Here is a 27,069-nt window from a genome sequence, read left to right on the forward strand (position 1 = left end):
TGAAACCTGTCCTAAAGCTAGCCAGATAAACTCATCCGGCTAACTTTTAGATAGCTGGGTATAATAGGTGGTGCGGCTGCACCTCTGAATATTCTGGATAAGGGGGTCATTTTCCAAGCGGATCGCACGTGATAAGGGACGTTTCGCATGCGAAAAGTCCCTTATCGCGTGCAATACCAAGATCGGGGCAGAGTCAGGGCAGAGTCAGCCCCGGAAGAAGAGGAGTCGGCGCAGCACCGAGGCTGACGCCATGAAGACTTCGCCGACAGTGAAAGGTACGCGTCTTTTTCGCTGCCAGTTTCGCACCGAATAACTACACTTTTTATGGTGTAGTTATTTGGCACGATGCCAGCAGCGATCGCACCACGGAGGTATGATCACTGCCGGCTATCGCAGGACCGCCCTCCTGCCCGTTACCGCAGGATTCAAAGAGCCCGGCGGTATTAGTAAATCTAGCCCTGGATAGCAGCTGAATATTATCCCGTTAGAGTTCTATTTCTGAAACATTTTTTCCATAGACATACATTGGAGAAAAAAGTCTTAATAATTCAGGTCCAAAATGGGAGACAACCTTATAGACCCCTTAGGGATAGATAAACTGACTGCAGCCTAGGAAAACCATGTGAGTAATATTTACCTACGGGGTTTGACAAAATAATCAGAACAAAAACTATGTGATCATTGCCCCATGAAAACTACAAGCATAAATTTTCATCTGCAAAAAACTATGTGGGTAGTTTTGATTAATCAAAACTATACAAGTGCCTCCTCTAACCTAATCCCACCCTGGGAATGCATCCAAAGTTACACAAGTAAAATTACCTATGCTGCTAACATATGAGGGTACGTTTATCCACATAGAGGATGAGCAATAATCAAAAGCTCATTTCTGCAGGTAAAAGGATACGTAAGTCACATTTTGTGCTCTTCGCTAGACAGGTGTTGGTTTATTTAATTACATTTTTTAGTGAGTAACTTTCAATGCCGTTTACGCACATAAAACCTGGCTTTTTACAAAATCAGCTGGTGCTCTGTTGACATAAAAGTTATATATATCTTCAAGTTCCCAGTTTCACATGCAGAGGCGTTCTTGGGGGAGGGGGAAAGAGGAGGCAGAGTTGGGGTGGTGTCAACATTTAACACATATACATTTGGATTTTTAAAAATTATGCATGTAAATTATGCTTCTGGGCAAAGAGGTTTAACTTAATCCAGTGAATCTCTGAGCATACATTAAGTGACCATTTATCCGCAAATTTTCAAAGCAAATGCATGCACATATGCTTGCTTTGCCAGAAGTTATATCATTACTCTCCCTTATGTGTTGGAGCTTGCGTCGGCCTCGAGCTTGGGATGCTCAAGGCTTGGCAATCCTGTTGCACTGACGATGGAACGGAGCAGAACCTAGGGCTCTCCAGGATGGGACAAGGAGAATGTGTGCCCTTGCGGTAAAGACAGTCCAAGTCTTGAATCCTCCGCCGACCTGCATGCCCATGAGACCACCAATGCAATGGTGGTCTCTGAATGGTCCTCTGACCATTCCAAGCCCTTTTGGACCTGCCACAGGTTGTAGCAGAGGCTCCAGGCCTGACAGAGGTCATGGTGGAAGAAGGATGTAAGCATTGGAGCTTGGAGTGAAGACTGGAACTTGGAGTGAAGACTCTGATGTGGAGCTTGGGACAAAGACAGGAAACAAGAGGGATAAGCAAGATCCTCAGGTGCCCTACACAGCACGAGGGGCTGGTCACGGACCACACTGTCTCCTTTACACCCTACACAGCCGGATGGCTGGTCAAAAACCATGAGGAGATCGGGACAGGCTCAGGCAGTCTCATAGCACAGGTTAGTGGAAACCCCTTGGATTCTCCGGAATCAGAACTAGGGAACCAGATAAAAGCTTGGAGTATGGAAACTCAGAGTAAAAGCAGGAAATTTCTGGAAGCACGGGTCCCATCTCCTGGTGCATTAGGACCGGGAACATGATGGAACTTGGGACATCAGGACATCAAGGAACATCAGGACATCTAGTAACATCAGGACATCAAGGAGACCATGGAGATACAAAGATACAGGATACGGAGATATGAAGATACAGGATACAGAAGTCCAAGGACAAAATCAGGATGCCAGGATGGAGCTGGAAGAAGGAGTCCATGCTGCCGCTGTACGTGGAGCCGGAGAGGAGACGGAGCAGGCCTCAGGGCAGGCCCGATGAGGGAACAGAGGCATCCCAGCCGCAACAAGAGGCTGAAGAGCGGCTTCCTGCATCAGGCAACATCGCGGATGCGGCCTCAACGCTGTGGAAGTAGATGGCATTGTCGGCGGCTCTCAGACCGTGAAGGAAGGCCCGGCATGGCTCCTGCCTTGCTGGCAAGATGGCGCCCGGACCGCGGATGTCCGTAGCATCGGCGGCTCCAGGCTGGCCACAGGAGCGGTGAGATAGTGGCCGCGGGGAAGTCAGGCTGCAGCCTGGTCAGAATGGCGACTGAGGTAAGAGGTGGCTCATGGCTCCAGCCATAGCCGCATCGCAACATTGTGTTTATTGAGAGACTATACATTTATGTTTATATATTACTTTGATTGTTACTATGTGTGGCTAGCTGCACTTGTCTGATTTGTTACTGTTTTATGTACATCTGGAAATTGCAGGTAAGACAATTAATTAAATGTTTTTAAATAAATAAAAATAAATTAAATACAACCCCACTCAGGAGGAAGAACCTCTAGAGGGTTTGAGACAGTAATTCCCTTTCATGGCTATTCAGTCCTGTTAAGCCTGTGGAACAGTAATGGCATCTTCTGGATGTGGACACCAGCAAGCCACACAAAGCATCATTTAGAGTGAGTGGACAGAAATACACACTGCTGCTCAGTTGTGACTGCATAACTAGTGATGTCCCACATTGTTGTTGTTTATAAAAATTACTAGATAGGTACAATAAAAGAAACATTACATTATAGCATGGTCACATCAAAATGACACACTCTGAGCAATTTATGGTTTATAGTATCTCCTTAACACTCAACTAGGTTGCCTCCATTAATTCAACTTCTTACTTAAGTTCATGGTCTGTTTTTCAACAGATGGTTCATAAGAGCCTCTTAACTAAACGAGATGCAGAAATGATAGACAAGCACAATTAAAATGGTCGAAACCAACAAAGTTAAAATTCTTGGGGGGCTTTTTGCAATGAAGATGTTTTCCATAAGCAAAGAAAGGGAAAAAGTCTTTCTGTATAAGGCTCAAGGTATGGTAGCTTACCAAAATAAAATATACTAGTGGATGAATCATTTATTGGTAGAGGTTAGAGTGGTACAAGATTATTGAGATTTATATAATTTTAGTTCTGTGATCATGTCTTTTATCATCATGGAAGACATCTGGGTATTACTGAGGTTAAAAGCATCCTGCTTTGTCATATATCATGAAACCATGGTAAGACAGGAGAGAAGGAAAGGATTAAACTAACCAAGCAGGTGGTTCCATCCTCAATTCTAAGTTCCTATTTTCTAAAATGTGATTCCTGTTCTTGCAAATCCCCTTTTGAAAATAGAACCCTAAATGAAAAATCTGTCAAAGATCTTATGATTTGTGGAAACAAAAAATAGTCAACCTGAGATTATAGGAACTAAAAAGGACTTGGTGAATGGGAGTTTAAGTATTTTGTGAGTCATTTGGATCGTACTGGCAATATTTAAGAAGCAGGGTTATTATGCTGGCTATGATGTAGAGACATCCTTCAAGAGTAACTACATAAACTAATTTGGAATAGCTACAAATACCCTTGCCAGTGCTTTCATGCACTGGTGCACAGGACAATGTAGAGGTCTTCAGGTTCTGATGTGACATATTGCAGATTTCATTCTAATAAATAAAAGAAGCTAGATGTGGGGATCAAAAGGTGTTGTTTGTTTCCTTGTTTACCTATCTGCTAAATCAAAATTACCCTCATATCTGCTAAGCATCATTCTATTCTTAGATTGTATATAGCATGTACATTACTCCTGCTTTTTGTAAATTAACCCTGTACTCCCCTCCCCTGTTCCCAGCATACTCATTAGCTCCAAGTTACTGCCCTGCCCCTTCCCCCTCCTCCCCCCCAGTTAAAATATCAGTTACAATGTAAAGCCCTGTTGGCTGATTTTGCTGTTGTCTGGAAACCGATGTGATGTCTCGTGCGAATGTCGGTATAGAAAAATGTTAAATAAATAAATAAATAAATAAATACCTGCTTCTGTTCCTCCCCTAAGCCATCCCACATTGACGCTACTATTTTGGAAACTTCGCCAAAAGTAGCATTTGGGTTTTGGCCCTTGATGGCTGCTTGAGTGTCTCGAAAGAATAACGCATAAGCAGACACGGGCTTTTGTGGCTCGTTGGGGTCCTTCTTTTTCTTCTTTTTTGGAGTTTTAGGTTTCTTTCCCATATCAGAGGCAGGCCGCTTCTCACCTCCATTGATCTGCAATCAAAACATGCAAAAGTTAGGTGAAAGTCTATGTTCTGTACTTTTGCATAATTTAATAAGCATCTATGGAATCTAAAAACATAAGAAAAAGAGAGGAAGACACAAAGCACTGAAAGAACATACAAAACTTTGCTCTTTCTTTCTTTACTTATGACAGTTATGAGATGCCTGTCCAATCAAAAGCTCTAGACAACTTACAAAACCAGTAACATTTGAAACATAATTCAGTTGAAATTAATAAGACAAATATTATAAAATTAAAAGAAATTAAATCAAACATCATAAAATATTTTACTCTTTCACCCTGACAACAATTAACAATAAATTTAGTACAAAACAAAATTACAACCAGCAAAGCAATCCCAAAAATGCAATCATTCAGAAACATAGTCTAAAAAGATCATTTTTTAAAGGTAATGGCAAAAAGTCATCGTTTACAGCTTTTCCAAAAAGAGAAATATTTATTTGTATACAAAGATTTGGGCTATGAGATTAGAAAGCAGATGCAATACATGAAAAAGCCCTATTCCTGGTTTCCATATATTTTGCATCTTTAATGGAAGGCATCTTTAATGGAAGGCACCCACTCTGGCGAAGTTTCAAAGGAGTTACATGTGTAAATGTAAGATACTATCGCAACAATTTTCAAAAGCCATTTACACGTGTAAAGTCTACACGTGATCTTCTTAGTGTTTGGGTAATTGCCAGGTTCTTGTGGCCTGGTTTTGGCCTCTGTTGGAAACAGGATGCTGGGCTTGATGGACCCTTGGTATGACCCAGCATGGCAATTTCTTATGTTCTTATGTTCTTAAGTCCACTTACGCGGTTACATTCAATGGCGTATATTGTAGCAATTTTCAAAAGCCCACTTACAAGGGTAAAGTGCATTTACATGTCTAAACCCGAATTTTAAGCATGTAAATGATTTTGAAAATCAGGCCAAAAGAGTTACATCTCACGCCAACAGATGCTGTCTATTTAGAACATAAAGTTTAAGATACCTCTTGAAAAGAACAGGCCTTCCAAGAAACAAAGCTTTAAAAGTTAGGATAGCCATCTTAAGCTTTATGCAAGATGAAACAGGTAGATAATGGAGGCAGTCTAAAACTGGAGTAATGTGGTCATTAATCTCTTAATACAAGAAGAATCTGAACAGATCTAGCCATATTAGGAATCTCTATCCTTTGAAAGAAAATAGAACATATCAACATGATTTCTTATTTTGTTTCATTTTCTTTTGAAAATGACTTTTTATTTCTTTTTCTTTTTTTTGTTTTCAGTAGTAGTAAGCAGCCAGCCTCCCCACCACCCAATGAAAAAAACTTGCAGCACTAAAATAAGGGGATAAAAAGCCCCTAACAGACCTGCTCCTGTACCCCATTTACAGATTTGACAACCCCCATGCCCCCCCTCCCCCCAGGCCTGCGTTGTACTCCATCCTGGGTGAGGCAGGAACAACTGGGAATCTACTCCATCCTGGGTCCAAATGGTGCCAGTTGGATCACTCCTGCTCCATTTGGATTTTGAACGCCATGGATGGGTTAAGATGTGAGGGGGGAGGGGTGGAATTCAAAAACACAGGTCAGGAGGGCATGGAAGGGGGTCAGAACCCAATGCTATTTTCTTCCTTTTTTTTTGTTGTTGTTGATTTCCTTTCAAATAAATGAAGTGGAACAAAACAAACAAACAAACAAACAATTAAAACACAAACTAAATGAAAAAAAAAGGAAAAAAGAAAAGACAAAATGTAAGTGCCCACCCTTAATCCCTTTTTACAATGCAAGTTGTTTGCAAATAATGGCCATCTTCTTGTTTTTGTAGCTTAATTTATCATCCCTTTACCTCAGCAATGTTTGATTATTATTTATATTTCTGTATCATCCAGGTTTATTTGACTGCTTGCTTTTCTTATCCCTCTTTCTACCCATTTCTGGGCATTGAGAGCTGGGTGATCATGGCCCCTGCAAGTTGCCTATGACCTTTTCTTGGCAGAATACTGAAAAGAGTTTCTATTTATTTATTATAATTTATTAACCAACTTTATAAATAGATTCACCCAAGGTGGTATACTGTACATCAAGTTCAATTGGGCAGAGGTAATAATCATATAATACACCGTGTCAGCACAGTACACATTAGAACATTGATTTACTCATCGATGCGAAGGACACAAGGCAGCAATTAATGATCAAATGGGAATATGTAAATAGACAAAAGAACAGAACAAAGATGATTAAAATAAATAATGTGATCACGCTGAGGCACAACATTAGGGCATGTGATGTACAGTTTACATACAGGGAGAATAACTTTCAAACAACTGCACATGGTGGCATATATGCATGTATGTGGCTGTGCATAGTTTTACCATAGTATTTTATAGTCTGCATGTATCACATACATGTGCATTATAAAATACGCATATCTTCACCCTACAACATATGCGCAAATGTATGCTTATTGTAACATACGGACGGCTGTGGGATGGTTTTGTGACTGGCCACACTCACCCTGAATGCTGTTGACATGGCTGGCACAACACCATGCTGCCTCCCCTCCTGGCCTCCCCTAGGCATGCGTATGCATGGCGTGCCGATTCTTGAGGACTGTTTGGCAAGAAGCAGACCTCTGGCACCCAGTAATGACATCAAATGGATGGGGTATTTAAACCCCAGCCATGCTCCTTACCTTGCCTCAGCAACTGGTCTACCTGCTGTGTCTGCAGTGCGTATTGCTAGTCCTAGTCCCTTGTGCCTTAACTTTTTATCCAGCTGTTTGCCTTTTTTAATTTATTTATTTAAATACTTTTGATATACCGATACTCAAGACTAGTGTCTTATCGTACCGGTTTACATTGAAACAAGGGGTAACCAATTAACTATGAAGATAAAGTTACAATGAACAGGGGGTTTACAGAGTGGGAGAGTAGAGAGCAGAAGCATACGACTAACATAATAAATTATAAAATAACGAAGTTTAACATAACGAAGTTTAACATAGGATCGAATGTAGTAATCTTAGACAATAGATTAATCTTTAGGTCTATAAAGCTGCAGGCACGAATGAGGGAGGAGGGGGGGGGGGGATCTGTGAGAATGGAGTGCATAGCTGTGCTGTTAGTAGGGTGTCCATTAAGGGAAGGCTTAGGTGAACAGCCACGTTTTAAGTTTCTTTCTGAAAGAAAACGGGCATTGTTCCTGTCGAAGTTCTGGGGGAAGAAGATTCCAATGATACGGTCCGGCCGTGGATAAGGTTCGTTTCTGGATGGAAGTGTGACTAGTGGATTTGTTAGGGGGGGGCATGGAGCGTTCCTTTGTAAGCTGATCTGATCGGTCTTGTGGACGCATGAAGTTCGAGAGGTATTTTGAGTTGTAGAGTAGATCGGTGATATATGTTTTTGTGGATGATGGATAAGGTCTTGAACATTATTCTGTGGTTGATAAGTACCAATGTAGGATTTTTAGGATTGGTGTGATGTGGTCCTTGCGCTGAGAGTTTGTAAGGATCCTTGCCCTATTTCTGCCCTTTCCCTGTCTCTCTTACCTTGCCTTGTCTGTTGTGCCCTGTCTTGTCCCTCAATGTCTCATCTCTGCCTGTTCTGTCTGTCTTGGCTTGATTGTCCAGTACAGACATCTTCCATGGACCCTGACCATTCTCTTGCCTGCCACCTGGTACTGAACTCTGTCACAGACTCTGACCATTCTCTTGCTTGCTGCCTGGTATCGACCTCTGCTACAGACACTGAGTTCTCCTTGCACACTGCCGCCCTGACCTCGGCTTGTACCTGGATCAAGTCTTCTCGCTGCCAGCTCTGACCACTGCCCGTACCTGAATTCTTTTTGACTGCTCTTAAGGGGCACTCAACTGAAATGCAAAACTTTCCATCCCCACCCCTTGGACTACGCGCACCTCTTTTGCAAGAGTCTCCAATGTATCTGGAAACTTTTGAGTTCAACTCACCCTCTGATTACCATGGGAGGAGAGGGAGGATGTCACTGCGCATACTTTTTCTCTTTCTTGCCCTCCCTTGGGGAACTTCTGTTGTCTTAATGTTCTCTATCAGATATTAAAACACTTTCCAGCCTTTGCTGTTTCTGGCTTGATTTCTAGCTCAGCATCTCTTTTCTCATTCTCTGCCCTTGCCTCTATTACTTTTTCTTCTTTTTTTGTCTTTCTCCTCTCCATTTGCTTGTCCCATTGATTGTCATCCTAATTCTTTCCCCCCAACTCTTGATCTTCCCTCTCATGTACATACTCTTTTCCTCCATCCCTTGCTTTCTCCTTTTACTGTCCACACTCTCTTTCTCTTCTCCCCTCTCTTTAACCCCCTTGGTCTGTGCTATGAGTGCTGAAAACGCAGGGTAGGCTAGCCAGAGAAAGCACTCTCAACAGAGTGCAGCCATTGTTTCTCCTCCCCTATTTTCTTCTGGCAAGATGAATGAGCCAATCATAGGGGAGATGCTGGCAAATGGCTACAGGCTGAGACATTACTCCCTAACTCCTTCCAGCCTTGATTGCCATCCTAGTGCTTGCCTGGTCTTCCCCATACATCACAGAAAAAGACGGCCATACTGGGGAGGAAAGGATGATATTTAAGAACTGGAAATTCTGGATGCTCCCCCAGAGACCCAGAGTTAAGTCTCTAAACCTAGAATCTCCAGGTAAAATCCAGGGAGTTCCCAGATATTCCAATACAGAAAGGGGCAAAAGCAATCCCCCAGTCACTCTTGCTTTGCCAGCTCTAGTTAAAAATGGTGCTGGCAAATTCTGAAAACCAGTGGAATTCTGTTTTACAACTAGACAGAATAACACTGGGGTAATATCATTAGCACCAAGTCCCAAGTTCAACAGGGTCTCAAGGCTTCTGACCTGAAGATTAAGTTGATATTTGTAGCTCCTGAGAGAGATTTTCAGATCTGGAACTTGTTAGTTCACATTTTGAACCCATAGGAGTACCATTTCATTTGAGTTCAGACAGAGTTTGTTTGTTTTTGTCCACTTTTGAATTTCTGTGAGGCAAGTAGTCAGCTTGCTTATAGCAGATGGCAGATCTGGTTCTATGGGATTGAGCTGCTGCACATCATCTGCATATATATACATATAATTTTATGTTCATAGCCCGAATCAGTTGCACTATTGGCATAAGGTAAATATTAAACAGAAAAGGCATAAGAACATAACAATTGTGAGGAATTCCAGTTTCCTTGAGGACCCTGGAAGTGAGGCGATTGGAAAGGCCAGTATCCACCTACCTGTACTGATGTCATCTAAGCGCCAAACGGGTCTCTTCCTGAGACCCGTTTGGCTGACAATGGAATTCCTATCTCTGTTGTGCCTATTCCCAGGATATCTTGTTGGATGGTAAGATTGTGATACCTCAACCAGTTTCTTCTTCTATTGGAGTGAATGGGTCTGATGTAGGAGACAGACTTCCAGAATCCTTAGATGTCTCTTTGAAAGACATCTGGAGAGTTGTGACACACATGGAAGCCTACTTAATATATAGTCTACCTTTCAATTATGTATATATTCTACTGGAGTTTCCTCTGAGATTGATCAAAGATTTGGGACTATTAAATCTCAGTATGGAGTGGCCTTTCTACCCCTCCTTAACCTGTGCAGACCATGCCTGGTCCACCTTAAATCACTGCAGAAGGAGAGAACTCTTTGGGAAGGACCCTGCTGGGCAGGAAGAGATCTGTGGGTGGGTCCCAGCTGAGCAGGTTAAGAGGCAGAGCCCTGCTGGGATCAGGAGGCTCTGCATCTCCAGGAGAAGGCAGCTCCTGTAATATCTCTGACCTAAGTTGTCAGAACCTGTGAGTACACTGCTGGAAGGTAAGCAGTCTGCATGCTATTTTGTGAATATTGTTGACGTGCTATAAGAAGAACATAAGAACATAAGAAAATGCCATACTGGGTCAGACCAAGGGTCCATCAAGCCCAGCATCCTGTTTCCAACAGTGGCCAATCCAGGCCATAAGAACCTGGCAAGTACCCAAAAACTAAGTCTATTCCATGTAACCATTGCTAATGGCAGTGGCTATTCTCTAAGTGAACTTAATAGCAGGTAATGGACTTCTCCTCCAGGAACTTATCCAATCCTTTTTTAAACACAGCTATACTAACTGCACGAACCACATTCTCTGGCAACAAATTCCAGAGTTTAATTGTGCGTTGAGTAAAAAAGAACTTTCTCCGATTAGTTTTAAATGTGCCCCATGCTAACTTCATGGAGTGCCCCCTAGTCTTTCTACTATCCGAAAGAGTAAATAACCGATTCACATCTACCTGTTCTAGACCTCTCATGAGGTCTAGAACGGGTAGATGTGAATATAATAAAGGTGGAATCTTGTGTGAAAGAGGATGGAGCCAGTGTGGAGTTTGTCTCCAGCCTGGACTTCTTTGGTCATTCCACACTGAGGTGAAGTATTTTTTGGGTGTAATACCTGTGTTTCAAACTTACATGACATCTGGGGTTAAAGATAGTTCAAATTTACATTATAAATAAGAATTGTTGGAAAATAAGATGAGATCCAAGAACCTTCATTTCTTGAACATTCCTAACATTAGATTTCCTTCTGGGAATAGGCTATTTAAGTAATATGTAACTGCGCTGTTACAGTTTTCAGCTGAAAACTTTTTTTTTACTTTCCAATTGCTACTATGTCCCTGGATTTGGAAAAAGTCCCTAATCCTAATGATGTCTTTTCTGTCTTCTACTGCAAGCTCTGACTTGACTTCTTTTTTGCAGAGTTTTCAGGACAATATTTTAACTTGTGCAACCCTTACTATTTTGTTTGTTTCAGAATCAGATAAAGATCTTATATTTTGGCAATATTTTAAATAAAAGGGTGGCATATTCTGTAGCTTGAAGATTCAAATTTTTCCTGATATTGCTAAGGAAACTCAGGAAAAGAAGAAGTTTTTCATTCAGTTAAAGCAACAAGTTGTTCATCTTGGTGCTTCCTTTTCCCTCAAATTTCGTTGTAAGTGTGAGGTAGTATGTCACAGGAATAAATATATCTTTTTAGATCCTGTCTATCTAAAGACTTTCCTGGTTATAGGTCATAATGTTCAGGCTGTGCCTGGGGTTGGTGGGTACATTTGGATAGTACTGTTTAGATTTTATTTTATTCTTTTTTTTTTCTTTTTTCCTATTTTCCCCCTTAGATGGGGACAAATGATATATGGAGCATTGCTTGTTAATTTTTGTGTTTCTTTTCCTTGTATTTAATTTCATGTATTTGATTTAAAAATTCAATAAAAATAGAGTTAAAAAAAAAGAACATAAAAATTGCTATTCTGGGTCTATTCAAGGTCCATTGAGCCCAGCAACTTGTCTCTGACATTGGCCAATCTAGGATGGCAGATCCCATAAAATAGATCTAATTCCTGTTATTCACTCCCAGGGATAGCTATCATGTTCTTTAGTCTACCTAGCTTTTAGTGTGTTGTGGACTTTTCCTCCAGGAATTTACCAAAACCTCTTTTAAACCCCCTCTATGCTAGTTGCCTTGATCATATCCTCTGGCAAAAGATTCCACAGCTTAATAGTGCATTGAGTGGAAAAATACTTTCCATGATTTGTTTGGAATCTGTTGGTTGTTAGTTTCATGGAGTGTTCATGCTTTATTTACCCATTGCACCCCACTCATGCTTTTCTAAACTTCTGTTGTATCCCCTTTTAGCCATCTCTTTTCTGATCTGAAGAGCCCTAGACTGCATAGCCTGTCATCAAAGGAGAAATGTTCACATCTCTATATCATTTTTATTTGCCCTCCTCAACATCTTTTCTAGTTCAAGCAGCAACATGATATTTTCCATTTTATGCTCTATTCCTTTTTGGATGACTCCTAACATTCTATTTGCTTTTTGATTGCTGCCTTGCACTGAATGGTACAGATTCCTTTAGGACTCCACATATCAGGGTCCATGATGAGGATGATAAGCCTCCAGATCGTACAGATAGTATCTGAACCAGGCTAGTACTATGCTATAGATCTGCTTCTGCCAACAAATACAGCATAATATTGTGATTAACAATGTCAAATATTACTAGCACAGAGATTAATATCCTGTCATGGTTTCTATGGAGATTATCTAGCAGTGAGATGAGAACCAACTCTTTCCCTAGTTGAGTCTGAACCATGACTGGCATGGATCCAATCCACTAATGTTTTCTCGCCAAGCAATGGAGTTGCATTCAAACTGCTTGTTCTATGATTTTCCCCAGAAATGGGATATCTGAATTGAAAGTGCTCAGTAATTTTTAAGCTTATCCTAATCTAGAGTGTTTTTTTTTCAGCAGGGTACCCACAATCACCATTTTAAGTGTTGTTGGTAGCAACCTGTCTGCAAGAGAGAAGTTCACAATTTTGGTGGTGCTATCTATGAGGAACTTGCTTTCCAGCTTCACTAACTTGAAATGGCAGGGGTCAAGGGAGCAGAATGTCAGCTGCAGACCACCCATTATCTTTCTGAGAAACCAGATTGAATGAGTTCCAGGCAGGCATGTATTGCAGGAAAAAAATTGTTTCATTTTAAAATTAATTTCAGGGAACCTTAATTAATTTCTTTAGTTTCCTCACCAACTGATGCTGTCTGCTGGGGTCAGTGCACCAGAGAATTAACTCCTGTGCATCCTCCCCAACAGGGGGCAGCATTTTGATGCACGGCAGCTAATTTAACCGCCACACATCAAAATAGTACACTCTGCTGGGAAGGATACACTGGAGTTAATTAATTCCAGTACAATGACCGCAGCGGATGAAGTTAGGTTGTGAAGAAGAGCCAAAGAAAGATGATGAAGAGGAGCACCAAGACCTGGGCTCTGAGCCTGGGCCAAGGCCCAGGTGTCGGGAACTGGCCTCTGGGCTGGGCCTCGATGTTCAGCCTGGGTCCAGGTTGAGGCCCCGTTGTTGGGACCCGGCCTTTGGACCAGGCCATGGTTTCAGGCCTGGGCCTGGCCTGAACCATGGGCCTGGGCCTGAGCCACGGCCTAGGCCAAAGCCCAGGCATTGGGACCCACCCTCCGGGTCAGACCCTGACATTGGGTCTGAATCCATCCCAGGCCCTTGTGTTGAGACCAGACCAAGGTGTGGCGTCGGATTTGGTAAGTATGCAGGGGAGGGGTGGCAGGAAATTTAAAGGGCCTTGGCCTTTGCTTTGGTTCTTGGCCTATCCCTAGGCGAGGTCTCATCTTCAGGCCTAAGCCAAGGCCGAACCTAGAGTTGCCAACTACCCGGTTTTGGGCCAGACAGCCAGGTTTTCAGATATGTTGTACAGTGTCCGGTCAGAGGTACTGACCAGATGCTGAAATCTGAATTTTGCAGGAGGCTCCTCCTCTTTCCCAGAAAGACAGAGCAGAGAGCATGCCCCTTTCCTCATTTTCTATGTTGTGATTGGATGGTATGGGGGGACGAGGCAGGGGACAACATAGCCCTCACTTTGAAGTGGCTCAACCAATTTTTGCAGCAATGGTTCTCTGGGTCCCTTCCCCACCCTCACTGAGTGCTGGTCCAAGACCCAAGAGAGGGGTTGCAGTGAGCTAGCCAAGGGATACAGGAAGAGAGAAGGGGAAGGTGGAGAAAGAGACAGTCAGAGTCACATAGTAGGGAAAGGGGGAGAGACAAGAGTGTACACAGAGAAAAGGGGAGAGAAAAGAAGATAGACACATGGGAAGCAAAGGAGGGAAGAGACAGAGAGAGTATGAAGAGAAGGAAGAGAAGGAAGGTCACAGGGAAGGGAAGTAGAGAAGCACAGTGGAGGCATGAGGGAAATGGTGGGAAGGGAAATAATTTACAGAAGAGACATAAAGGAGACAGGGGAACACAGGAGGGAAGGAGATAGAGAAAGAGGAAGGCACAGGAGAAGGAGACAGGAGGGAAAGAGAAAGAGAAAAACAAGAGCATGGGGAGAGAGAGGGACTAGAGAGGTGGGCAGACAAAGGAGGGTGCGGAAAGAAAGTAGAGGGCATATTGAGAGACAGGTGGCAAAAGGGAGACACAAATGAAAGGCAGGAAGATTTTAAGGAAAGGGAGAGAGAATCAACTGTGTATGAGGAAGGCTGCATGTTTTGGAGTGTCTGTGGCTGTCTGAGAGAGGAGGCTTTATGTTTGGGAATGTGTGCATGTGTATGAGAGGAGGCTGTGTGTTTGGGAGTGTGTATATGTATATAAGAGAGGAAGCTGTATGTTTGGGAGTGTGTGTAAGTGTATGAGAGAAATGGCTGTGTGTTTGGAAGTGTGTGTAAGTGAATGAAAGAGGAGGCTATGTGTTTAGGCTATGTGTATATGTGTATGAGAGAGGAGGCTGTGTATTTGGGAGTGTGCGTATGTATATAAGAGAGGAGGCTGTATGTTTGGGAGTGTGTGTATGAGAGAAATGGCTGTGTGTTTGGAAGCGTGTGTAAGTGAATGAAAGAGGAGGCTCTGTGTATATGTGTAAGAGAGAGAAGGCTGTGTATTTGGAAATGTGCCTGTGTATATGAGAAGGAGACTATATATTTGGGAGTTTGTGTATGTATGAGAGACGAGGTTGTGTGTTTGGGAGTGTGCATGTGCATATGAGAGAGGAGGTTGTGTGTTTGGGAGTATGTGTGTATATGAGAAAGGAGGCTGTGTGGTTGGGAGTGTATGTTTGTATGACAGAGGAGGTTGTGCATTTAGGAGTGTATGAGAAGAGGTTGCATGTTGATGGGGGTAAGGAAGTAAGTATGCATATGTATTAGAAAGGCTTTACTTGTGATAGAGAACAAAACTACATGAGAGAGGCTGTGGTTGATGTGTTTATGAAGATGGTTGAAATAACATTTTATAAAACAAATATATTGAGGGGGGTTTGCTTGAAAGTAATGAGTAGATCGACATCTGACAGTACTCCATAACCTCTCCCCCCACCTCCACCATTCCAAAGCCTTGGAAAAGTTGGCCACCCTAGCCCAACCAGTGACTTTTTTTTTTTTTTAATAGGTTTTCAAACGAAACAAGATTCCAATGAAATTTGTTGGAATTTAACTCGTTCCATTTTGAAAAGTATCTGAAACGAAATAGGAAATTTTGTCTCATTTCCTATTTCATTTTTCCAGAATGCCCATTCCTAATTAGCAAGTAGAGGAAGCTGAAGTAGTCGGTGAGAAAGAAGCTGGGTAAACTTGTAAGACCTGATTGGCTTTCTGAGGGCAAAAAAGGAGTCATTTGCTTTTGAATAGCATGTGGTAGAGTTTCTGAAAGTTTTAAAGTTTTAGGATTGGCCCATACAATATCATTAAGCAGAGAGTTTTCCTTCAAACAAAAATGAGAAACATACAAAGCTTTTGTAAATAGCTTGCAAACATAAATCCATAAAGAATATGGCATTAGAAAGAAATCCGTGAGAAAATTATTGAAAAAAATAAGTAAAACTGACCACAATCATTTTTGTAAACAGTTGGCGAACCTGCTCTAGCCAAGTCTCCCTGAATGCTCACCAGCTCTGTAGAACATACTGATAACTTGGAAAGCGTAACCAGAAAGGAAATGAAATAAAAGTAATATATATTTTGTAAGAATCACGCTTCATAAGATCCCTAAAGATGTAGTTAGCCCTCCTGTCATGCCTCATTGCTTAATTACAGCAATATATTTATTTATCACACATACAAAAATAATCTTTCACTTATAAAAAAAAGTGTACTTTGTCAGTACTGCACATGTAACCTATCACAAGAACATATGCTACAGAATTTAAGATTATCATGCAAGGCTACATCATTGATATCTAAATGTCCCCTGAGAACTAAAATAATGTCTGTAAGCATATTTAAAACAAACTGCAACAGCATCAAGGCATTTAATGGAGCTAGGAGAGCTGTTTTATGCATATCATCTTGCAGTAATCGGTGCAGTTTAAAATAGATTTTAATCAAGCACCATCTGCATAATAAACTGAGCTACATATAAGTCTACTAATAGTTCTTATCATATAAAGTAAATATTGCAAAACATCTACAGCATAAAGAGGGTACACTATGTTCCATCACTGCTGAACTAATCGTCCTTTTATTATTTTTGACTTTGTGGATTTCCCACTGATTCCTTTCTCCTAAGCACTGGATTTGAAAATCCAACACAAATGTTTGGGTCTGCAGGTCCCAAGTGAGGGCAAGGCATGGGGTGACATTCCATCCTCTTTGTCCCCCCTCTGGTCAATGTGTCTCTTTATGATGTCACTCGTGTGCCTGTGACTTGGGCAGAGAATGAAGACAATTGCATCTGGTGGAGGGTGGAAGCAGACAGGGGACAGGCCCAAGCATCAGTAGCATGGAATCTTCTTGGTGTTTGGGTACTTGCCAGGTTCTTGTGGCCTGGTTTGGCCTCTGTTGGAAACAGGATGCTGGGCTTGATGGACCTTTGGTCTGAATCAGCATGGCAATTTCTTATGTTCTTATGACCTTGGTATACTGAGATCAAACACATCAGGGGCCTCAGGGAATTTTAATTCTGCTGGACTTAGTGGGCCTGTAAAAATGTGTCTGTGGGATGGAAGTGACCCATGGTACATACTGTGGAGACTCCAGATTTGGACATTGTGATATTAGACCTTCTTAAGTTCATCTGAAAATTATATCTTTTGAATATTCAATTTGAAAATTAACATGTCAAACAGAGGGACCTTAAAAAGTGATATCATGATTCCATTTTAAAACAAAGGCCCCACTGAATACTATTTTTCTTTGGAGTCTGTTCAACTTGATGTCATTTTCTTGCTCTAAGCTGTATTACTGGATCATTAAATACTGGGTAAAAGTGTGCGTGTTGTTCCACCACACGTTTACTAAGAAGAGGCATTCCCGAGGGCAGGGCTTGCTAAACTATGGGCTTTGTTCAGAAGGGAAAAATTATCTGAAGAAAATGCAGATGCAGAGAAATGCTTTTTCCTTTGGGCAGTTCTCCAAAGGAGAGTATGTGTGCGCTTTCCCTTTGAGAATTGGTGCAAAGTCTGTGGGTGAAAGGACGCGGGCTGTTTTGAAGATTGCCGCCTCAGTGTAAAATGTACTATTCCTTTGCAAAAGAGCATTTCATAGTAGGCATTTGGCTATTTCTGTTTATTTATTTTATTTTTTATTTGAGGTTTCTTATATACCGATAGCCGTTTGCACATCGTATCGGTTTACATACAACTAAAAATAACACAGAGAAAGGGAGTACTGAGATTGGACAGGTGAGACCCTATGATCAAGGGGGAATATCTCCTATCTAGTGTCAAGTCAAATGTACTCTAGTCAGCCTTAAAGTGAGGCCTGTGTGGAAAAGAGGCTGATGAGGTGCCTTTGAACCATTGTTTGGCTTTGGAAAATGCAGCTTTAAGCAGGCCAGGAGAGTCTGCGCTGAGTCTGATGCAGGACCAGGTAGAACCAGATTGGTCCTCAAGGCTTCAATAGGGCTCCCTGGGAAACAGATAGCACTCATTAAATGACAGTAATACAATTGTGTTAATTTTTCTGCTGTTTCACTTACAAAATGAAACAAATCAACATTTACTATGTCATTTCAAATCAGGGACATAGCCAGAACTGAATTGGGGTGGAGGGGGGAGGCCCAAGATTAACATGGGTGGACATTGTGGTCAGGCCCATCTCACCTTTCCCCCATCTCTTCCCCTATCCTATATGGATCTTCACGGTAGTGGCTATAAAAACTTTTAATTTCTGGCAACATTCTTATCTCCTGTCTTTTCACTGTCTCCTTAGTCTGTCTCTGTTATTTCTTACTCTCCTTATGTGGTTAAAGGGAACTACTTTATGCAGGTGTTAATCTCTCAGGCTGCAGAAGAGCTCATGTGTAAATAGGCTTCCACCCACTTTGAAGGAGATGAGAAGGGAATTAAATAATTACCTGACAAAAAGTAAGCAAAGGCTTGTTTTTTTACTTCTTTAGGTATAACATTTATCAAATACAATGTCAAGAATAACTGATAGAAGAAAATACAAGTTAGCACAGACACAAAGAAAAAAGAAGAAAAAAATATTTTTAAAACAAGCAAAATCCTGCCAAATCAAATATAAAGTCCAATATCATTGGAGGTCATGTCCACAAATCAAAGAAAAACAATGCAAAATACAAAAGCTGAAACAGAAACCAATTGATCATAATGAGAAAGCGAGAGAAAGAAAGTAAACGGCCCAAGTCTAACTTGATTTATTAGTTAAGAAGGAAATAAGTTGAGAAGGCTCAAAAAATCCCATAGGAAAAGTTACTGTACTTCACAAAACATTTGCAAGGGATCTTTAAGATAAATATAGCGCCCAATTGAAGAAATGCTTTTGCCTCTGCTGGGTGGCCTTGGTCATGCGAGGAAAGACCCTGATGTTTTGCCTAAAAATATTCTCTTCCTGATGTTTAGCAAAAAAGTTCAGTAGCCAATCTCTATAAAGGTGAAGGACAAAAGTCACAATCATGGTCTCAAGGACAACCACCTTTTCATCTGAGTTTCCAAAAGGGCTGTAAGGCGTTCAAGCTGTTAGCAGATCCATAAAGTCTAGAGGATGTGAATGAAGAGAGGGTGGCTTGCGGGAATGACGGCTACAACCTGGAGATAATACCCTTATTCAATAAACATACACACGGTTAATGCGATTCCAACATTGCTCTAAGCTTCAACGGCAAGAGGAAATGTGGAAAAAAGGATTTGAATTCACAACATGCGGGGAGTAGCTTGCTTGTTATGGCGGTTACTACCCCAAACCAAATAAGGCTGATACTTCACTTTCAATGCATATCCAGTGTAGCTCTCTGCTTCAACAGCAGGGGGAATGAAGAAAAGTGGATCTATATACAGACAACAACCAACAAGGACTGAATTACATAGTCTGGGTAAACAAATAAGCATGGGTGTAGCTTGCTTGTTACAGCGGTTACCACCCCGAATCAATTAAGCCTGATATTTCACTTGAAATACATATGCAGTGCAGTTCACTGCTTCAATGGCAGAGGGAATGAAGAAAAGTGGATTTATATTCAGACAACCAACAAGGACTGAATTGTACAGGCTGGGTAAACAAACAAGGGTGGGAGTAGCTTGCTTATTGTGGCGGTTACTACCCCTAACTAATTAACAGGTCGATACAGTAACGTTCAGTTAAAGATTCCCCGTCTGTAACGTGCTGGGAGCGCACAATACAGACGAGTAAGGCGGTCCAGCAATACAGTCTCCAGTTTCACGCGTCCTTAGCGCTTCCTAAAATAAACACATAACCCTTTCCGCACCCAGCATGTAAATGAACGAAAAAGCTGTATAATGAAGGAATTAGCTATTCCCCTCCAATACTGTAACGGGCGCTGATATTATCTCCTCAATAACCCGCTGTTCTGCTGCGGCCTTAACGTGCTAGTTTACCGCCTCCCCCTAGTAGGAGTTAGTGTAGTGTAGTGTAGTGTAAAAAACATTGCTTACCTGCCCTGGTCCCCGGTCCAGCCATCCGGTGTAGCCCCAGTCCGGTCTCCTGCAGCCCCGTCCGGTCCCCTCCTCCCGAAGCAAAAAAAAAAAAAAAAAAAAACCGAAAAAGTAGCAAGGCTCGGGCCTGCTACGGTAGTCCCTTCTCCCTTCCTCCCGATTTCGCGGGTAAGCGGCAGCGGCAGCGGGGGGGGGGGGGGGGGGGGGGCAGCGGGATCCGGGGGCAGCAGCGGCAGCGGGGGGGCAGCAAAGAAGCAAAAAAAGCGGCATCCGGGATCCGGGGGCAGCAGCGGAATTGATGCCCGTGTGATTTTGGCGCTCATGCCATGAGCGCCAAAATCGCACGGCCATTCATCCAGGCAGAGGGAACCGGTGGCGAAAACGGCCCACGGTTCCCTCTGCATGGATGAATGCACGGCCCCCGCCGGAATGGATGCCCGTGCGATTTTGGCGCTCATGCCATGAGCGCCAAAATCGCACGGGCATTCATCCAGGCAGAGGGAGCCGACGGCGAACGACCTCCGGCTCCCTCTGCCTGGATGAACGCACGGCCCCCGCCGGAATGAATGCCCGTGCGATTTTGGCGCTCATGCCATGAGCGCCAAAATCGCATGGGCATTCTTTCAGCCGGACACGCGCCCACCCATCCAAGCAGCGGCGGGAACCGGACACGCGCCCACCCGCCCCCCGGGATCTGAAGCCATCAGCAGGATCGTAGCTCCCCCTGACGAAGACGAAGATGGCCGCCTGCACGGGGGAAAGCGTGCAATTGGCCGCTGAAGACGCCAAACGTCGTGACGTCACGTCTTCAGCGGCCAATTGCACGCTTTCCCGTGCAGGCGGCCATCTTCGTCTTCATCAGGAGGAGCTACGATCTTGTTCCTGATGGCTTCAGAAAAGTAAGTTACTTTTGCGACTTACTTTTGGGATCTTGACAGATCCCAAAAGTATGTCGCTTTTGGAAAAAAACAAAATTGTCGCTTTTTGAAAAAAAAACACAAAATTGCTTTTGGTTTTTTTTTTTCTTCTCTGCCGCCGCTGCTGCCGCCTACCCGCCCGATCGAACACGCGCCCACCCGCCCGATCGAACACGCGCCTTTGGTTTTTTTTTTTTTGCTTCGCCGCTGTGTCCCACCTCCTCCCGGAGCAAGGCTGCTTTCGCGTCCTGCTCCGGGAGGAGGAGAGACACAGCAAGAAGTAAGTCGCTTCGCCGCTTCCCTCCTCCCGGTGCCTGTCATTCCAAATGTCATTTGAAATGACAGGTACCAGCGCACCCAGGTTACTGTACAGGCGCTGTATTAAGCGCCTATACAGTAAAATGGGTTGCGCGGGCATAACCCTTCCCTATCGCTTCACAGCCGTGGCATGCATTTGCATGCGATTAGAAGAGAGTATCGGGGACTTAGTGAAGAGAACTGTGCGTGCGGGGAGGAAGGGTGTGCCTGACACTGCCGCACTGTTTCTACCGCGGCCTTACTGTATCGACCTGTAAGCTAGATATTTCACTTAAATGCAGTTCCAGCACTGCTCTCTACATTACTGGCGGGGGTGGAAGGGAAATAGAATCAAAAGGTTAAGGGTCAAGAGTAACAGATAAGTATGAGAAAAAAACAAGTGCGAAAGCTTGCTGGGCAGACTGGATGGGCCGTTTGGTCTTCTTCTGCCGTCATTTCTATGTTTCTATGTTTCTATATGGGATACCTCAAAAAAGATATACTTATGTTCCATGTATTGTATTTCACCTGCAAGGGAACCTTAACATAAATCTTGCTCCCCTAGCAAGGACTTTTGGTTTTAACCGCAAAAAGTCATTTCTTCTCAGTTGGGTCACTCTCGCCAGATCTGGATCTGTTGCCCATGAAATTTCTCTAAACGATGTCTGAGAAATAGTCTTAATACCGCATCTCTCTCAGTTTGAAATAAAAATGAGACATATAACTTAGCTCTTACAGATATCTCAGTATCGATAGACGTTTCTAATACTTCAGACAAATTCCATAGAAACCTCTGGCTGCGGGTTTCCCAATTGATTCCGTATTTCAACTCTTGGGGGTACATAAAAGATTTTAGCAAAGGCATGTATAGTTTGATTAGACATTTTCAGTACATGTTATAAATACTCTATAAACATTTCCTTTGCAGATATTAATTTCTGAAATGGAAAATTCAAAATCCTCAAGTTGGGATATTTCAGGGAATTTTCTATAAATTCTAATTTCTTTACATTAGTTGACTTGGTTGACCTTTTCTAATTGCTCTTCATGATTTCTCACTTTATCACTACACAAACATATAGAGTTTTCCAAGTCTAATACTCTTTGTTGGAAATTAGAAGTATTTTGAGTCAGATTTATGATTGCCTTCTAGGGATTTGATCGCAGACCACAAAGTTTCCAGTGTAATTTCTGATGATTTAGATGGTAAAATGATTTATATGGTAAAATAACCTCCAACCTCCAACTCAGGCCTGCGGTCCCCCAAACCCCCCACAGCTTGGCATCTACTCTCCAAACCCTCCTTGAGTAAGGTATTTCGATCTTCCGACCCCTCTTCAATCTCAAGAGGGCCTATAAAATTTTTTAAAGTTGTAATTGGTGGGGAGGGAGCTCCAGGAGCGCCGGGGCTTAGAGAGATAACTTCAGCCTGTGGCGTTGCTTCTCGCTCTGAAGCGACTTCCACTGCAGTCCTTTCCTCTGGCATCTCATTAGCTGATGCCATAAAAAAGGATGATATCTGGGGCTGAGATGATAACAGAAGGGGAGACGATGCCATTGCCTCCCTTATCCGAGCCTTCCTTTTGGTGTGCGGCATATTTATATAAGAAAGTCAATTTTAGGAAAAGCTAATCAAAGATATCTCCTTTATTCGGATCTCTGAAAATAAGATTCAGACTTAATTCTCCTGGGATGGGGGACTGCGGTTTAGGCAGTGGCTTTGGCAGCATGCCGGCGGCAGCTGCGTGCCATAGGAGGGGCTGATTTGAAGCCTTACGGTACCTCCTTGATGATGTCATTGGCGCATCCGCGCCTCCATCGGGGCCGGGATCGGGTCCTGACCCTTGGTGAGTACAAGCAAAATAAGAAATTCTTCAGAGATATCCGGCTGCCTTACGGTGTCTCCTCTTCTCCCCCTGCTGACTCTTCTTAAAGAAGAGCTTTTTAGGTCAGCATTCCTTTCTACTAGTTTAATCAAGGAATGTATTTTTCTTCTTCTTGTGCCTCTTGTTTACTTTGAAGATGAGCATCTTACAGTGTGACTGTCTTTGCCACTGTATTCAACTGTTTGCTACATTTTATCCTACATTTTATCATGACTTATTTCTGCTAGACGGTCTTTGCCATCAATCATGAAGCCATGCTATCTAAATAAAGTTTGGGATCCCAATCTTGTAGTAAACATCATAAAAGCATCTACTGACTTTGAAACCTTTGCCACGAGATTGCGTTGCAACAGAATGAGACAGACACTATAAGAATACAAGAGCACGACTGACTTCTAGTGTCCCAATTCCATATTTCATTGGAAACTCTGTCCTTGTATATTCTGTTCAATTCCATCAAGTGGCAGCTAGAACTGTTAAAGAGACTTTAAGCTAAGTCCATTGCTGGTTGTGATACCATGCTGCAGCAACCTGAAAATAGCTAGCTCTGTCCTGGTAAATTCTCATGTGTGCAATAAAAGACGAAGTGGAATCAATTTCAACCCTTCATTTAATTCTTACTAATGTTTCTACTACAATAACTGAATTCATTACAGCTATGAGCTGGTTTCAACTGGTGGATTACAGATTAGATTTTTTCGAGCTACAGTATGACCAGCAGGTCATGATGTCAACTGATCCTGGTTCTTGTCCTGTGGCTGACTTAATCAATTTTTCAGTGGAAAACCCTCGATACCATCTGTTTTATCACAAGCCTGAGCTATTGGACCTCGTACCATCTGCCCACAATACATGTGTCAATGAATCCAGACCACTGTCAGCTAGGACCTCTGGGGTCCTTTGGAGTACAGCTGCTCTACATGAGAGGTCCAGATCTATAATTGCTCACCCAAATTCTTCAGATCAGTCTCTCTTTCCAATAAAATCTGCTACTTTAGAGTTAAACTGTTTGTAATTTTGCAGTTTAACACAACACTTCCAGCTACAAAAGATCAAGCAATGATGTTCTCATTAACTAGCCACCATCTTTGCTAGAATAGCAGGACAATAACTATAATGTGATCCACATTTCTATCATAATCAAGTGAGAACCGAAAGAATTGGACTAGTCCTCCTGGATGATAAGGAATCTGTGCCTCTAGTCCTGTTTTTGGTTCAAGTTTTATTCATGTTTTGTCTGAGCACTTGGTTATATCTCTGTCTATGTTCCTGTCTCCAGTTTTGAATATTTCTCTGCTTCAGTCCCAAATTAAGGAATTTCCAGCTTCTGTGTATAGAAAGTATACCTTCTTCTCCTCTGTGGCCGAAGAAAAGAGGCTTGAGGAGGGGGCTTTGAAGAGGGGGCACTGTTGCATATGCCACCCACGGAGCTCTGCGAGTGGTTTCGCTCACTCCTGACACCGGCTTTGGCCTGGCTCTGCCAACCTCCAATGCCACACTGCCCTGCTCTCTGTAGCAGGAGATGTCGCCGGGTCTCAACGTTGTTGTTCTGCCTCTGCAGCCAGGAGGCCATTGAGCACTGCCATTGCAGTCTCTCTCATACAACTGGGAGCCACTACCAAGGTCCTTTTTTGTGGCTGGGGGCTGCTGATACTATCTTTACAGCCTGAACGCCACTGGCTTCATCCCCTGCACCTGACGTCTTTAGGTGCATGAGCACCTCTCTTTACAATTTAAAGGGCCTCTGGCAGGAAAAGCCCTGGGCCATTTCTGATGATGTCATCTAGATAGCCCTATAAAAGGACTCTACAGTCTTCACTCCAGGCCTTCACAAAGATCTTCATGGTTGATCATGGCTCTTCATCCTTGGACATGTTCTTGTCTTGATGGCCTTCATGTTCTTCATTGGATGTTCCCGTTCCATATTTCTGGTCTCTTGTCAGTTCCAAGTCTTGAGTCTTTGCCTCTCCAAGTCTTCTGAGTCATCACCTTGTCCAGTCTAGTTCTGGATGTTCCAGTTCTCACTCCCAAGTTCTGCCTTTCAGCTCCTCTCTTGTCCTTCCTTCAGGTGTGCCAGCATCGTGGTCCGTGACCAGCCCATGGCAGGTTGTGTAGGGCACCTCCTGGCACAAGTCCATCTTCACTGGGTCAAGTCCTTGCAGTCCATCCTTGCTTTAGAGTTCCATGTTTCAAGTTCCTAGTCATGTTCCTAGTTCCGGTCTCATGGAGCTTGTCCAGCCAGCAGATCTCCTCATTCGGTGACCAGCCCTAAGGCTGTGTAGTGTGCGCTGTGGTGCAGTGCCCATTGAAACTGAACTCTAACCTGAACCTGAGCCTTTGTCCATGTTCCTCATCTCCAATTTTTGTCCATGTTACTTGTCTCCAGGGTCTTCATCCTAGTTCCATATTTTCATCCAAGTTCCAAGCCTTCAGTGTCTTCATCCATGTTCCTCATCATGCTATGTCTTGTCCTCAGCCTTTGTCTATCCTGATGCACTCACCATTATTAGCGGCAGGTCTGAAAAGAATATCGAGTGGCCGGAGAGATACCCCAGAGGCCAGCATTGCATTGTTGGGTCTCACCCTGTGCATGCAGGTTCAGTGGAGGCCTGAAAGCTACATTCCAAGTCCAAGCTACGTTCCAAGTCCAAGCTACATTCCAGACTAAGCTACGTTCCAAGTCCAGCCCATGTCCAGATATGCTCACCATCCATGGTGCCTACCTTGGAGCCCCACCCTGAGGCTGTGCTGTGATCCAAGGGCTCACTCTCTCTTGAGCAAGTGAACGCACCCCATGCTCAAAATACTGTCAACTCAAAATACTACAGTGATCTCCAGCTATGCCTGCCTTTGAGCTGACCGGAGCTCACCAATCCATTAAACTCAGAGGGGATGCTGTGTGCAAATGGTATGCTGCTTTCTTAAATCTTCTACTCCCATATACTAGACTAGGGCCATTTTGTGAAAATCCTGAGAGTCTCCTCACTTCAAATACTATAGAAATGCTTATTTCTCCTGTTGACTCTCACGCCTTCCCAGTTGCTCTGAGAGAACCCTTCCTTCTCCCTTCTGCACTCTGCTCAGCAAAATTGTCCGGCTCTATCAATGTTTTGAAAAGTCTGATGTGGCCCTCTTTCAGAAATTTTTGGGGAGCCCTGGTAGAGAACTATTGAGATTCCTACTAAAGAGTGTGGCCTAGTCCCTAGGTGAGACAGTATAAATTAGAGGAATGTACCATCTCTACCACAGCACAACCACTAGAGGCTGCTACAATGGTTTGTTTATTCCTGCTTGCATGTAAGCAAGCCCGTCTCCACCAGTTTCTGTGTGGAATTCTTATAGTTTGCATTAAAAAAAAGTAAGAGCTATTTCCTTCAGTATCCTTAAATTGCACAGTACAGACCCAAAGCCTTGGCTGATGAGTTTTGATCCATAAAGAGATTTATTTCAACTTACATCCAGTGGTTGATAATTTCTCTTTCATTTTAAGTAATTGTTTTCATTGTGTAATTTTTGTTGAAAGGAAGTTTATACCTACCTTTCCTACCTGAGATGAAGAGAGCAATGAAGATTTGATTTTTCACAAATCATCCATATTTCTCTCATTCGAGGATTATGCTGCCAATCCATCAATTTGTATAAGAAGGAGTGCATATCCAGCAGTACAATACTCTGGTGAAGAGAGGTAGAGCTGAACTACTACACTAACAGCAAATAACTGAGAAAGTACCCACAAGATTTAAAACAGAAAGAGAGGAGAAAGCTGCAAGCCATGGATCCCAGGTATTTCAAAGGACATCTATATGTGGTGAGGAGAACTCTTTCCAGTTTGCCCAGGGTAGCTTCAAAATCTGTCCAAGAAAAGAGAAGGAACCCAGAGGGATAGATTAAGGGACCACAGATTCATAGATTTACTGCTTTTAACTTGTATTTATAGAGATCATCTAAAAGACTTCAATCCAGTGCCACATAGTCTTATTGAACATTTTCTTCCAAAAATTTCCCTGTTGCATGTGCCAAGGTCCGAGAGAGCGGCAGACCTCCAGAGTCTCAACACGTAGATGAGGCAAT

The 27,069-nt window shown here is 42.9% G+C and overlaps 1 protein-coding gene across 3 annotated transcripts in view; it reads right to left on the reverse strand.

Annotated features, from left to right (window-relative positions):
- The window catches only part of TOX (thymocyte selection associated high mobility group box), a 570,927-nt gene that overhangs the window by 63,066 nt on the left and 480,792 nt on the right, over window positions 1-27,069 (reverse strand). For all 3 annotated transcript variants that reach the window (XM_029591350.1, XM_029591351.1, XM_029591352.1), the window contains exon 5: window positions 4,230-4,460. In XM_029591350.1, coding sequence (XP_029447210.1) covers window positions 4,230-4,460 — 231 coding nt within the window. The remainder of the gene's footprint in view (window positions 1-4,229; window positions 4,461-27,069) is intronic.

This window comes from Rhinatrema bivittatum, chromosome 2, assembly GCF_901001135.1.
Source record: "Rhinatrema bivittatum chromosome 2, aRhiBiv1.1, whole genome shotgun sequence".
In the NCBI taxonomy this organism is placed as follows: domain Eukaryota; kingdom Metazoa; phylum Chordata; class Amphibia; order Gymnophiona; family Rhinatrematidae; genus Rhinatrema; species Rhinatrema bivittatum.